Below are 14978 nucleotides of genomic sequence, written 5' to 3' on the forward strand. Positions count from 1 at the left end.
GTAAAAACATACAAGGACGACTCTGGCTTTTTGTTGTTCTTTAAGTACAGACATAGAAATACACGAATGAGATTCAAAAAATGTTGAGCTCAAAATATTGAGATTCAGATTGAGCTCCAAAAATGTCACACAAAAAAAATGAACTTATTTGCAATATAGGTTTTGTGGCTCCTGAAGTGTAATCTCTTGTGTTTGCAAAATCCACACATTATTCTGTTTGTGTTGTCCATTTTTGCTCTAAGTGTAGACACTTCTCACTTTCTCCAAGTTTGCTAGTGTGATGAGTGTGTGGATAACTCTAAAAAAATAAAACATCTCAGTCTTCCTCTTGCTCACCTCTATCCAAGATGTGATGCTCCTCCTTATATAACCAAGAAGCAGTACTATTAATTTGGCCAAATATTGCTGTAAAAATGAGAAATCATAAAAAATAAAAAAAATAAAAAATCATACCTAAAAAACAAGGTTTCTTTGGAATAACATTTATTACACCAGCAATGAGCCTCAAACTAAAAATGTACAAAAATAAACCCAAAACATGTTACATCAAACCCTTTCTCAGTTGTTTCTACAACTTATTTATCACATTTGGGAAACATACATCATTACTGTAGCAGATAAACCATTTAGGTTACTTCATAAATGATTTGTGGGTCTTCTGGAAGATCTGCTGGATTAAAAACTCATACATTGAGCTTTTTTTTTTATTGGTAAATGTAGAAAAGTCTAAAATGTCAACATCTTGTTGCTAGAAACTTAACTGTGTCTGTGCAAAAAGAGCCAGTTTGGCTGCTCTTATTAGCTTGAACCACATTCATTTTAGTGGGAAGACACAAAATACTTGGAACAGGTCAGGAAAACTAAAATGTTCCAAGATGGAGTTTTTTAAGACATTTGGAAGGTTTTGTGGTCAGCTCCCACAATAACCATAGTAGTGTTTAGAGGGGAGATACTGAGCCAGTCAACCACAAAAAGATTGTACAGTGTATCTGGGGCGGCCAGTGGAACTGGTGCACTGCAGAGTAAGATGACCTCAAATTTCTTCAGTGCAACATCAAACTATGAGCCAGAGGGCAGAGTGTTAGACAGCATTGTTTTCCAGTAGGACAGTGACCCTAAACATACATTAAATCTGGTTTGGGAGACTATTAATAATTAATAATGATTAATTTACAGTGGATATTGTTGAAACATCGTATCATCTGCTACTGTGTCCTCTTCTGTCAAAATGTCCACGGATTCTTTCTGATGAAGGCATAAACGTTGACATATCAGTCCATTTACAAAGCAAAAGCTTAAAAGTTAATCAGTGTGCTTCTGTCCTTCCAAATAAAAGCTGAGATATGGAACCATGTAAATGTAGGGTTGTCCTTTAGGAATAGTACTCATACACTGGTAGTGGCTTATGATGCCTCACAATGCAATTCAAGTCAATTAAAAAGACATGCAGTCTGCCTCAAAGGAGCTACCATAGCTGCCGTTAGATTCTGCCCAGAAAATACTTCAGAGCTGCTCTCAGATTATTTTAGTGCAAATGCAAAGTTCTGTGACATACATTGGGATGGATATTAAGGCCATAACTTATAAGTATACAAAAAGTTTATATTAAGCATCACAAAACTCCACAACTGTTCCTAATTTGGACGATGCAATAGTTACATAATGACAGGAACTTAAAACAGAAAAAGTCTGCACTTAAGTTAAGACAATATTTCCACATTAAATTACATCCACGAGTACATAGAAAAACACACAAAAACAAATGATGGAACTCGTACACAAGTAACTAACGAATATGGTTGAACTATAGGAAGCAGCCGTTACACTGGGCTGTTTTTGGGAACATACCAAAATGGCTGTTCAGAGCTTTACTTCCAGCTAGTTTGCACTGTATTACATCTTCCGCCAACATGAAAGGAAAGCTGAACTTAAAACAGTCAACGCGGTGTGCCAAATCTTTCACATCATGTTTAAAAATGAAGCAGGAACTAAAAAAAAAAAAAAAAAAAAAAAAAACTTTAGGCACATGTTTGTCTATTTACAAAATGCTGACTGGCAAAAGGCCCTGGACACATTCTATATATGTGACATAAGCCAGTTATAATCATCAATTTTACATTATTGTAACAGCTGCATGAAATAATTTAGACAAACTGGATGTCTGTTAAGCTACACATCAGTATCAATGACACAGCTTAGAGGACTACCATGAATGATGCAAAACTGTTGAAACCTAATTAAATAAAAGCAATGAGCAGTATGCTGATGTCTTTCAGTTTTAGATGAGTACACCTCGTCATGCACTGTTAAAAGTTTAAATATCCAGTCTTTGGGTTGAAATCAAGTTTTCTGATTCCGAGCCTGTGTTGTGCTTTCAGTTTAAAAAAGTTTTGTATATGTTCACCGATTCATGCCTTGGATTCAAATCTTTCAGGGTCTTGATTGCCAATGAGTTAAAGATTTCTGTGCACAGAGAGGCAGTTCCAGTGGAATAGATCTAGTCAGGCTCAGTATGGCAGAACAGGGAGCTGTGGCTCTGGCCTTCCGTTAGACTGTGGGCCCCTAACACACCAAGCCACAGCTGGTGACTGTGCAGCACTTAAAAGTGTGTGAACGACCACCGCACGCAGTTTTTGCAGTGTGTCCTTCACTAATGGCACTAGTGTAGCACTAGGCTGTTTGGATGGATGATTAAGCTTGTTGAATCAGTGACGGAGGCAATTAGAGAGGAGGGCTGAGTGACCAAATCTATGATTTCAATGATTTAGTGTAGTTTCATCCGGTTTTTCACCTCAAGTTTTTATTTTTCCACAAGATGAAGACCACTGGCAGATAACCCCAATTCACAATCTGAGCATTAGGAATGCTGAGTTATTTTCACAAATGCTGTGGCAAAGAAATGGTAGTGTAGTTTGCTTTGCTTCTCTTTCCACGAGGTTTCCTAGATTACAAAATACTGACTGCTGACTAAAATCTTACCTCTCACACAGGTGCAGAACATATGTGTGCACGTTGGCGGACAACTGGCCACCAGCTACAGCCTTACGATGAGTTCCAATGTGCTACTTTTAGAAGACATGAGGCAACAAAAACGTCTTTATCGGCACTAATTCTCTGAGGTCGGTTTGGTGTGTCAGGGCCCTGAGGCAGCCAAAATGTAGGCCACAGCACAGATTCTGGGGGTGGGGGTGTATTGTGGAGCCCTGGCCTTCCTTTCCCCAGCTCAGTCTAAAGGATTACTGCCTAGCACTAGTCTAGGTCTAATCTGCCTTTAGAAGGTCTGAGCAGCTCTCTCTCTCGCTCTCTCTGTCTTCCTCCTGAAGGCTGGCCTGCAGCCTAATGCAGATGCTGGTGTCACCACTGCACAGAGCCTGGAGGAAGAGGTCTGTGTGTTCTTTTAGGCGGTCTAGGTCGCTCTGAGTGCGCCGGTTCTGCCTGAGGAGCTCCTTGGTGCAGAGTGCAATGTGCAGCAGGCCAGATTGGCTAAGGATGTTGTAAGTGTTGCAGAAGCGCTTCCGCTTTGTATCAGCATCACTCTCACCGTGGTTACATTCTCCTGATGAGCTGTTCTCCTGGGTGACCGTCAGTGCAGGAGGGCCAGTGGTGTGAATAACAGACAGAGAGGTGGAAAACTCTGCCTGGCTGACAGCTGATGAAGGCCTCTCCCTGGCAGGACTGCTGCTGGCACTGGTTTCTGTTGTGGGAAGAGAGAGTCGGCTCTGGAGCAGAGGAGACGTGGCGCTGGGGGAGGCAGGAAGACTGAGAGTGGTTGAACCAGAGTTCCTAGCACCACCACACAGCTTTCTCTTCTGCTTCTCTTGCTGACAGCGTTCCCGGTGGTTGGAGGTCAAACTGCTACCTCTCTTTGACCCCGAAGAAGAGGAAGAGTAAGAAGAAGAAGAAGAAAAAGAAGAAGAAGAGGAGATGCTGGAGGAAGAAGATGAGGAGGCCGTTCCTCTCCCTGAGGAACTGGAGCTGTCTCCAGGATGTGGAGCAATCTTGGGGTAGGATTTCAGGATTGGAAGATACTTCTTAGTGCGTCTGTGTCTAGAGGAGGCCTCTTTGGAGGCAGGGGAGGCTTGACGAGAGACCACAGGCTGAAGGAAGACCACCTGAGGCTGCTGGACCACAGGTTGGACCACCTCCACCGTGGGACTAAACCCCCAGGTCTTTAGAGCAGGAGGATTATCTGTAGGCTGCAAAAACAATAAAGTCAAAATTAGGAGCATTAAAAAGGCAGATCCCACAAGCACCTGCCTATTTTACAGCATTTCTTTTCCATTGTTTGTTTGAGACACAATAAAAAATACATAGTTTTTAAAGTTATCATTTAGTCTATGCAATGATAAATACTGACAATCACCCATTTCCACATACAGTAGCAGAGATTCCTGCTAAAACCGATTCTTTTTGCAGCCAATGAACCCATTAACTTGTGTGCACACATTTGGTAGTTGTACTTGAGCAATAACTCCAATTGTCAATGTTTATAAGAATTCTAATAATTTCTACCAATCAGTTGTTCTCAGATAAGTAATCCTCCTTTCAGGGACTGACATGACGCTGATCTACTGACCCATTCACCAATCATGAGACAGCTGTCACATCAACCCCCAAAAAAAAGAATCAAGGTTTTTAATCGAATCGGGGGTCAAAAATCGTGATACAATCCGAATCGTAGGTTTGGTGTATCGTTACAGCCCTAGTGAAGATGCATTCAAGTTAAACACAGGCACAATAAACCTGGACCACAACTTTCCTGTTTTAAACTGTTTTTATCACGTCAAGTTAAAAGAGCGAAAATTCATCCACACAGAATGCTATATAGTTATGGTTTTGCTGTGTAGCCGCAGCGTACCTGCTTGAGGAGGACGTTGTTCATGATGATCATGGGAGAAAGACTCGAGTAGGAGCCTCCCACCACAGCCAGCTGGGAGGATTGGGGCCCCGATCCAGAAGCCTGCGCTCCCTGCTGTACAACATGACGGGGTGAATCCTCAGAGTCGGTGTTGTCCATTGTGCTCATGTGCTCCGAGCATGCATCTATGGACCAGGGAGATGTGTAACTGGGATTCAATTAAGTGATACCTCATAATCTAAGCACGTAAAACTGTGGTGAGAGCAAGGTCGAACCTGAGAAGCCGGAGTCTCTCTCTGAATCAGCCTTGGAGACGCTAGACTTCATGATGCGTGGTCTGTTTGCTGCCCTTGAGTGACTCGCGGCCTTCCTCTTGGTGCTCATCTCCTTTCCTGCTGTTCTGACAATGTCCTTGGCTCGACAAGCTCTCACAGCAACTACAGCAGCAATGAGAAAATATGGAGTTGTCTACTTATGTAAATAAACACAACAAGCTCTGCATTAAAGCTGCAGTGGGTAGTATGCAAAAAATACAATAATTTAAAGTATAGTGAGCTCTCTTCCTGCAGCTCTCCCTCTCCCCTCTTTGTCAGGGCAAATCATTGGCCCAACAGCCAATAGGAACACTATCTCTCTCTGAAATGACCTTTGATTGACCAAAGTCTTCCATATATGAAGAAGAAAGAATACATTTGATTAAAAACCTCAAAGATAAAAGTACAGTGTGATCAAATATATATATTCTACAAGAAACTTAAGAAATTAGTGTTATTGATCGTCATTTCAGTATCTTAAATGAATATGACTGAGAAGATATGACTTTAGTTGTATTTATTATACTAGTAAATTGCTGTTGAACGACAAAAACAACCACCAGATGGGAAAATGGTATTTTACAATTACTGTGAATGCACCACGAGGCTACCCGTTTTAAGTGAACGCACCGTCTGTGTTGTTTAATTCCAACAACGGCAGCTGCTGCGCTGCAGAGCAGACTGTTAGGTCCCGGTTTTGGAATCCTCTACAGTGAAATACAGTCACACTTTACACTGTTTAACGTTAGCTGTCAGCATTTTAACCGTGTTTAGGTTATGGCTGATACAGGGGCAGGACCATCACAGAAAAAAAATGAAATAAAAAGGTGCTCTAAGCAATGTCACACATTTTTTAGGCTACAACATTTTTTTGTCACATACAGCAACATCTCCTCACTATCTGCTAGCTGCCTGTCCCCTGAACACACTGTAAAAAAACACGGTCTCTGTAGACAGCTCAGGCTCCAAAAACAGCAACAAAAACAAACTGCGCCAACCTGCACCACCAAACATAAACAGTGTTCCAGCCAATAACCGACAAGAAGGATTTGGGGTTGGGGGGTTAGTGCGCTGAAGGGAGGGGACGGGATGAGGAGGAGGGAGGGGCGAGCTAGCCTCCGTTTTGTTTGAAAATACTTTGAACGTCAACAAGAAGTGACATCACCCAACATCTTAGATTAGAGCACCTTTAACGAAAAACTAAAAGCTGAAAGACGATGGGCTAAGACGCGAGTCAACTTCGGTCGGTCTTTTAACAGATGGAGACAATTACGGGTTTGTAAATTATGTAAAACCCATCCCAAACTGGCCCTCGGATATGTAATATTTCTATTTCATTAATAAAATAACTTTACAATGCGCAATGTGGTTGTACAGACAAACTTCAATTACGTCCCCCTTCCATTTAGCGTGGAAGTGTTATTCCTTTTAGTGTGTGTTTGTGTTGGCCTACTATTTTCTTTTCCCTTGTCCCCCTGTACTTGTGTAAAGCGTCTGTGGCTTTCATTTAAAGGGGTGATAGAATGATTATATAGGGTATTTCACACTGTTCCTTATGGTCTCCTAATGGGGTATGTAACATTGGTTGGGCTGAAAATGGCCTGGTTGATATTTTATTGGCCCTTATGCATCCCTGTGTTTTGGCCCTATTTGTAACAAGAGCTTTTCTTCCAAATATGGTATGCTCATGAATATTTAGATGAGCTGCGCGCAGATTGGTTGAGCGAATTGCCATTCGCACACATGCGCTGATTGGTTGAGCAAATCCCCAATACACACACATTAGAGACGCGACAGAATCTCATATTCCAGACACTGCAATGTTTCCTTACCAATTTCACTTCTGAGACTTTTATGCGAGAAATCAACTATATAAATCTCAAATATGGGCCATTTTACGAAAATTAATGGCTAATTGCAAATTTGGTAAGACGTGTTGGACTTTAGGAGGTCCACACAGTCTGACGAGAAAGAGGCAGCCTGCTGGGCTCAATACCCAGCGCAAAGTCACCCTTTGTGGATACTGCACTACGGGGCTCCGCGGCCGGCTGCCGGCATAACTATAATATATTTACGGTTTGAATTTCGTCACGCCACTTACATAACATCGTTCCCCAATGTCTTATAAAGCTAACCGTTGTGTCCGATTTGATTTTAAGGCATTTTTATGAACGTGAGATGTCTTTGTAGGACGAGCAGCTGCTAGCTATATGTCCCATTCAATACAATGGGGAAATATCGCAGCTAGCTAGCTAGCTACACTTTCGGCATAACTATAGCTATATTTACAGTTTGAATTTCGTCACGGCATGAATATTACAGGTTCTCCAAGGTCTTACAAAGCTTAGCTAACACTTGTCCGATTTCGGATTTCAACTGAATGCATTTTTGTGAATGTCAGAGTTAGGAGGAGGCTAGCTAGCTCTCATTGATGGACTCCAGCTCACCGTGGGCTCTATCAATGAGACTCGCGGACAAGAGGCGTTTATTTCCCCGATTGTTTAAATAACTCAACACACATATCCATTAGAAGATTAACTGGAACCTGCGGGCTGCGGTAAGAGATTGCATGCGTAACAAGCTCGCTGACCGCGCTCTCAGTCACTCACTGGCCGGCCGGTAGCAGGAAGAGGGGAGGGAGAACAGCGAGCTGCAGGCCCTGGAGCTCTGTCAGGGCAGCAGCGTGTGGTAGTCCATGTCACCCAGAAAAGGGTGAGTTTGCGCAGGTATTGAGCACCGGGCCGCCGGCCAAGCTCAATCTAGCTCACAGCAGGCCGGGGTCTGTGACAGAGGACAGGCAGGGCGGCGATGTAGCAACCCAGGCAGCACCGGCCGCTGAACTCCCGACACACAGTCGGACAAAATTTGCAATTAGCCATCCATTTTCGTAAAACGGCCCATATTTGAGCTTTACATGGTTGATTTCTCGCATAAAAAAGTTTCAGAAGTGAATTTTGTAATGGAATAGCAGAGATCTGCGTGACCTAGATTCAGAAGACTACCTGATCTCAGGTCAGTTGTGTAGCCTATGTAAATGTTGGGGCGTGACTGTTTTCTTAATACACCCATGGGCGTGACAAAGTTACAGGTCTTGGGAGGTTGACCTCAACTTCCAGCTTTGTTGAGATTCACCCGTTTTCAGTGGCAGTTTCAAAATATGAGATTTTCATAGTAAAGGGGTGTCAATGGGATTTTGAGCTACAATGTATGTCCTATTTACCCACCGAACTGTCGTTATTCAACTATGACAAGGTAAAATCGGTTTTGCATTCTATCACCCCTAAGTTATTACGCTGGTTGCTACAACAATCTCTTATTGCTTTGGCTCGTTTTCTAAGTGAGAGGGAGGCTAAGTTACCATATGCAACACTTGGAATGTAACCATGCATCTGCAACTTATTATTTTATTGTAAATTAATGTTTTTCTGTCTGAGCAAAACATTCATCGCAACTATCAGTATATGATCTCCCCATAACGCTAACTCAGTAAATCTCATTGACTGTAAATTAATATTAACAGTCTATGGTAAATCTACAGTGGGCAATAAAGCACCGTAAAGAAAAGACCTTTACGACAGCAGGTGTGGTAAAAACACTACCTCTTTTGTCCAAAGTGGCCGCTAGAATCAACACAAACTGAAAGTTACAAATAGCCACTTTAATTTTGTACACATTAGCTAGATATTCTGATCCACACCAGTTGGTGGCGGAAATCACCAAATAGTTGTTTGCCAACCGCCAATAAACCTCAAAGAAGAGAGTCTCCTCTGACCATACTACATCAGAAAGGATCTTTCACTACATCCATGCCCCATGGATGTAATGGTAAAGCAAAGAGGGTCTAGTTTTCTCTCAGACCACTTGAATTACAATATGCTTAAAGATTATTATACATTGCTTAAAAGGTTTTTTTGCCTAACGACTCCAAAAATAAGTGTCTTCCACAAACGTGTATATTACCTTCCCGGGTATACGTGCAGTTTAGCTAGTGTCCCAAATTATTTTCCAAAACCTGAGTGTCCCAAATGATGAGGGTTGTATTTGAGACAAGTTAGGGTAGGGTAGCACAGGTGGTTTAACAGGTTCATAATTAATTAAGGACATTGTATGGAGAATTTGGGGCACTAACGTACACTGCACCACCTTCCCGAAGTTCCCCTAGTTTTTTTACTATCAACGCAACCAAATACAAACACCAATGTCATAACGTCAGCTGTCATACTCAAAATATTGTAGCGTAAAAGTACGTTACCGATATTAAAGTAAAAAAATAAAGTTACTAACGATAGCTACATTTTGTCATTATGGGGATAATATAATGTTAACGTTATAGTCTAACGTTACCACAAACGTTAATTTTCCATGACATGGAAAGCCTAGCTAGCTAGCTAGTTAATTGGAGTAACGTTATAACATTTGATATAAGACGGCCCAACTGAACAAGGTTAACTTCACAGTTACATGCAAAGCTAACGTTAGAGCGTTAAACGGGAACGTTAACGTTAGCTAAGTAGCTACAAACCCCACAACATGTTTATGAAACACAAAAGAATAGGCATAGCTACTTTCTTCGTGTGTGTCGCTTTTAGCTGATGCTACTCGTCACCTAACGTCGTTATTAGTTACCAAACTGCACCGATACACCGACAGTTCGTGTAAGGGCTTTGTGCACTTGTCTGGAGTATCGGACATCACGTCACGGTCACATTCTTTAGGTTGCTACGCCCGCCCACCTAGTAGACTTTCAGGCCTCTGATTGGCCGACGCAGCCAGCAGTAGGAAAACGTGACCGCTGCTAAATGTGTTATGTTTTAAGGAGAACACTGTGTTCGCTGTGCTTAGGTGTACAGTACAGCGTAATCTCGGGGAATCCAGTGACGTGAAGGTTTCAAGTATTACATAAGAGACTGGTTGTCCTACAGTTTACCTCAGCGAGCAGGTCTTCTCTGGGCATGTTTGAAAAAGTAAACAAAATGCTGTTTCTGCCCCTCACCAAAATGTTTTCACATGCATTCATGCTGCTCTTTACTACATAAACTTTGCAGCTCGTTTCCATGCTTGCAATGACAAAATGGAATAACATCTAAATGAGGTTACAATGTTTCTAATGAAAGTGTGCATACATGCCTAGGAAGACAAGAAATAAATGCTACTAAACAGTTAAAGCAGCACAATAGGCCAACTTAACTGCAAGAGAATGTTTCCACAAAGTAGGGTTACGTAGTTGTCCAAAAAACTGAAAACATTAGGCTACATTACCTGGTGGCACTCATTTGAAATCTATAAAGCCAACTATACCTATACAGGGTTCTGTCTGTGATTTATTTAGTCATATCATTTAATGATTGCTGACTTTTTGTCAATAGCAAGCCTGATCCTCCATATGTGAAAAACCAATTTAGGAAGCTTTGTTAAATTCAAGTGCACCTCTATCATCTCATGTCTCTGAAAGGCTGTGAATGCAATACAAATCAGTAGTTAACGGTATGTACGTCAGAGAAAGACCTCTCAGTGTCCTAACATGTTACACATACTATGGTTTACAAAATGCATCACAGAAGCCCCTTGTATTTGAACTGCATTGTATTTAATAAACTCATAAACACATTATGTCCCATAATTAGTAAATAACACTTTACATAATATAGAAAGTCACATACATGATGTCTTTTTCAGTTTCACAACAATTATAACAGGAGTTGCTCTGCTAAATTACAATGAACATTAAGTCATGGAGAAGGTTTCTGGCCTCTCTGTGAACGTTGCCATTAATCAGTGAACAATTGAGGGTGGATGGAGACCTTAATCCTTCTCTGACCACTGATAAGTTTACAGCATTCCACCCATTAGGAATCTGTTGTATCCTGTCTATATATATTATTATTTTATATTATTTATATTTTTAATCCACAAAAAAAAGAAAAAGAAATTGACACTGATTATGGTCTGCTAAAAACAGCAGTTAGAGGCAAAGGAGTTTGCAGATATGGTTGTTTGCTTTGATAATTAAAAAAGAAAAGAATGTCATGGACAAGGTAGGATATCTGATGGATGCACTGGATGAGGAAAGATATATTGACAGAAGATTAGTAATCAGAGTTGATCAATTCACAGATGAGCTGTTATTTGCCACTTCAAAGTCACTCCTCCAAATTAAACTATGGACAGAGTCATGAATCAGTGAAGATTTATCTTGTTTTGAGGGAACTGGCACCTGAAAAGACAAAAAATAAACAATTAAAGACATTCAAATTGGTACTACGGTATGTCTATGAAATACATCTGTACCCATCTTTTGAACCAACATTGTTTGACTTTACCAAAAGTCATTTGAATTTCAAATCTTCGAACCCAGCAAGCAGCAGAGCATTTGGTGTTAATTAACTACATTATTTATGAGAAGCTATTCCATTCTGCTAGTCGTATGATGTTTTTGGGTTGAATACTATCTACATTGTGAGTTAAGTCTCAACTATTTCCATAATTGCAAGTGTACTCAGGTTATTATGAGACCCACTAAAATGCAATCTCAGAACTACAAATCACCACCTAAATGAGTTTGACACTTACATGGATGGATTACAGAACAGGCCTATAGGACACAGGCCCAGGGGCGTAAGAAGTGACATCTCTCATTGTAGATTGAAAAGGCAAAATGTCCTTCTGAACAACTGAAGTAAATACCCTAAAACAATCACTTTGAGGTCGTCACAAGAATGAAGCCATTATGAAACCATCAAAGGGAATGTTTATTCCTTAAGGTTTAATGTTGGAATTTTTACTCCAGTTCAGATTATGTTCAGTATTGGCACATTTGGGGGCCCTCTGAATCTGCTGGAAGGAATTAAAAACTCTGCAACTGTGTAGTCTCTTGTCCACTAAAGATGGGGTGGAAGGGTTATGCTAAGCTATGGTTTACAAAAGGAATGGTAGCCAAGAAAAGTCATGGTGTAGAATTAGAATTGTGCTTGACCTCGTCTATATCATTGACATATATATTAATGGACCAATAGACCCCGTTGCTCTGGACGGAGACCAGTGAAGGCTATTAGAAGCACTTTTCCGGTGATGGCCAGCTTTACTGCGCAGCCTCCAACTGACAGAGACAGCGTAAATGTGACGTGAGCAACGTGTCTGAAAGTTGTAAGTGTTCTGGTAGCTGTGCCAAGAGAAATCTCAATCATTCCCAATCTTACAGAGACGGAGAGTGTAGGTATATGTAAGGAGATAACATAAGCACAGGCTAATTATTGCTAACTAACATGCTAGTTAACATTAGTAATTAAACCTAAACAGCTAACGTAAGTCGAAACTGCCTGCGAGCTTCTCCTGTACTATACGGTAATTCCTCTACTGTGCGACAGTAAGTCACTTGGTTATGACACAATCGTTAGCCTATTTTTACAAAAACGTCTGCTACGGAGCCATAACGTGAGATACAAGCTAATGGAGCCTTTTATACGTTGTTGTGTTTCTTTAGAACTAAACAATGGACAAATCGAGTCTTTAAACATTTCGGATGTAAAGTTATTCTCAGTCAAGTGACGTAAAACAAAAATGGCGGTAAGCGGAATGCTAACAGGAGGTGATGGGCAGTTAGCAACAAAATGGCGCCATGATGGCTCGAGTTCTGGTTCTGAAGCGAAGCTTACCCCCTTGGTCTATATCCACAACGTTCTACTTCCGGGATTGCTTTGGTACTGTCAAAAATTCCGCTGGATGTCACTGTTTTCAACCGATTGTCTGTTACCTTACGTTCTCTAGAGCCAGTGTTTGGTTTGTTCGTTCCAACATGGCGGACTGCGTGGAAGAGGACTCGCTCCGTACGTAGATATAAACGGCTCATTCTAAGGTAACGAAAACCCAACTAGTCTTATTTTCAGGTGATTATACACTAATGAAAATATAGACTATTATATTGCATTCATGACAATCAGAGCTGTTTAGTAACGAAGTAGAACTACTTCACTATTGTACTGTACTAAAAGGCTGTATCTGTACTCTACTGGAGTATTATTTTTTTCTCCTACTTCCACTTTTACTTGAGTGCATATGTTCGATGAGTTTAATACTTTTACTCCGATACATTTTTTATGTGCTGCATCATTACTCGTTACTGTTGTGAATTCCTCACGCTACGGAGACTGTGTAGAAAAGTGTGTGTGTGTGTGTACGTTACGGCTACGTTAGTTACGTACAAAATCCCCGAGATTGCGTTGTGTTTCTATTTAGCCATTGTTGCAGCAGATGAGTTCCTGAGTTGTTTGAGTCTGCAGTGAGTCCTGAATGTTAACCGTTTGACCCTGTGATGTGAAGGTGCTAGTTTATCTGGATTTTGCTAGCTTGCTAACTTTCCACTGCATCACATGTTACTAGCTAGTGTGTGACACGTTTTTGGCGGCTTTCATCGTTACTGTGCTGGAGAAATGTTCATTTTACTTGCACAGTGTGATAACTGTACATTTTATTTCAGTATTTGTTAATGTTATTTTTAATATATTTCATATTTGTTAATTCATTTGGCTACAGCCTTAGGCTAAACATTTGAAAAAACACTACAAAACACAATACTTGTACTTTTACTTTCAGTACTTGAGTAGTAGATTTTAAAATAAACTACTTGCAATACTTAAGTACAAAGAATGTTTAATACTTTAGTACTTCTACTTAAGTGTTGTGCTTAAAGAGCACTTCAACTTTTACTCAAGTTACTTTTTTGATAGAGCACTTGTACTTTTACTCAAGTATGGGTCTCTAGTACTTTATACACGTCTGCTGCCAATAGATCACCCTAAATCCTACACACTAGACCTTTAAGATAGACTTAAAGAAATGTGAACCTATCTGTCAATCTAGTACTGCACTTCTATAAAGTTTGGCAACTTGCGAGAGAAAGGTTAAAGACACAATGCAACAAATTGATTTCCAGGACTTTGTGTGACCCTAAAAGGACCAAGGACCCTACGATTCCTATGTCATCTTTCATGGAACCCGTGCAGTGGCCCCTTTAACAGAACCACTTTGTAATACTCTACAAACCTGGTTGCAGCTTCAAAGTGATTCTTTATGGCAATGCCTTCATTGTGCACTACTTCAAGATTGGTTACATAAAAATGTCCATTGTCAAATAAAAAAGAAAGAAAACGGAGGGGGCACAGAGAATTTACCTATGACACACGCTGCCTTTTTGACCTTTACAGTTTTTGAAAAGAGTGAGCACACATTTTCACGTGTGCACAAGGTAGATTTGGCTGCTTTTTGAATTTATCCCTTGGTCAATACACATTGTGCCTGCTGCCGACAAGAATGTGACATTGAAAATACATGAACAATCTTAAACAATTCTTTATTTTCTTCTTTATTTTTGTTATTTTTCCTGGTATGTGAATCTGATTTCCGGAATCAACCTTTACACTGGCAGTCCTTGGTTGGCACAGCCTTGGATTATTCTGCTACAAATTGCTCTGTGGCCTTACACAGAAGCAAACTCATCATAAATGACGGGTGGATTAACAGGCCTGCCAAAGAGAAGACCAACATAGTAGATAATATATTGTGATATTGTTTAATCTCATCTGTCCTTGGTAGTCTGACAGTGTGGAGGAAACAGTGATGAATGTAGCCGTAAATGTCCAAACATAATGAAACTGTGTGTGTTTGTGTGTGCGTGTGTGTGTGGGTGTGCGTGCCACAGGAGGGGCAATCCATCTCTTACTTTCCACAGCCGTTTGCCGTCTTCTTGTGTTTCCTTCTCCGAGGTCTGTTCCTGATAGACTCACCGCTGCTGTGGAAGAAGGGTCAAGTGC

At 40.8% G+C, this 14978-nt stretch overlaps 2 protein-coding genes across 3 annotated transcripts in view; both read right to left on the reverse strand.

The window, feature by feature from the left end:
• Positions 1-466: 466 nt before the first annotated feature.
• Positions 467-5591, reverse strand: cipcb (CLOCK-interacting pacemaker b). Its single transcript, XM_039782750.1, has 3 exons — positions 5134-5591; positions 4859-5043; positions 467-4196 (listed from the first exon to the last, which is right to left on the reverse strand). The coding sequence occupies exons 1-3, from the start codon at positions 5240-5242 to the stop codon at positions 3261-3263; spliced, it is 1230 nt and encodes a 409-aa protein (XP_039638684.1). The 5' UTR covers positions 5243-5591; the 3' UTR covers positions 467-3260.
• Positions 5592-10439: 4848 nt separating this feature from the next.
• The window catches only part of naa30 (N-alpha-acetyltransferase 30, NatC catalytic subunit), a 41567-nt gene continuing 37028 nt past the window's right edge, over positions 10440-14978 (reverse strand). The window contains exons 8-9 of one of the 2 annotated variants that reach the window (XM_039782747.1): positions 14888-14953; positions 10440-11386 (exon numbers count right to left, since the gene is read on the reverse strand). In XM_039782747.1, coding sequence (XP_039638681.1) covers positions 11350-11386; positions 14888-14953 — 103 coding nt within the window. In that variant the 3' untranslated portion in view covers positions 10440-11349. Of the gene's footprint in view, positions 11387-14887; positions 14957-14978 lie in introns of both variants that reach the window. The other variant, XM_039782745.1, reaches the window with a different exon arrangement.

This window comes from Perca fluviatilis, chromosome 18 (assembly GCF_010015445.1).
Source record: "Perca fluviatilis chromosome 18, GENO_Pfluv_1.0, whole genome shotgun sequence".
NCBI classification, from domain to species: Eukaryota; Metazoa; Chordata; class Actinopteri; order Perciformes; family Percidae; genus Perca; species Perca fluviatilis.

Excerpts from the sequence above, each read along its gene's own strand:
- cipcb (XM_039782750.1), bottom strand. The coding sequence starts at position 5,242 with ATGAGCACCAAGAGGAAGGCCGCGAGTCACTCAAGGGCAGCAAACAGA. Across the intron at positions 5,044-5,133 it reads GAGAGACTCCGGCTTCTCAG|ATGCATGCTCGGAGCACATG; the intron begins GTTCGACCTTGC and ends CCTGGTCCATAG. Across the intron at positions 4,197-4,858 it reads ACAACGTCCTCCTCAAGCAG|CCTACAGATAATCCTCCTGC; the intron begins GTACGCTGCGGC and ends TTGTTTTTGCAG.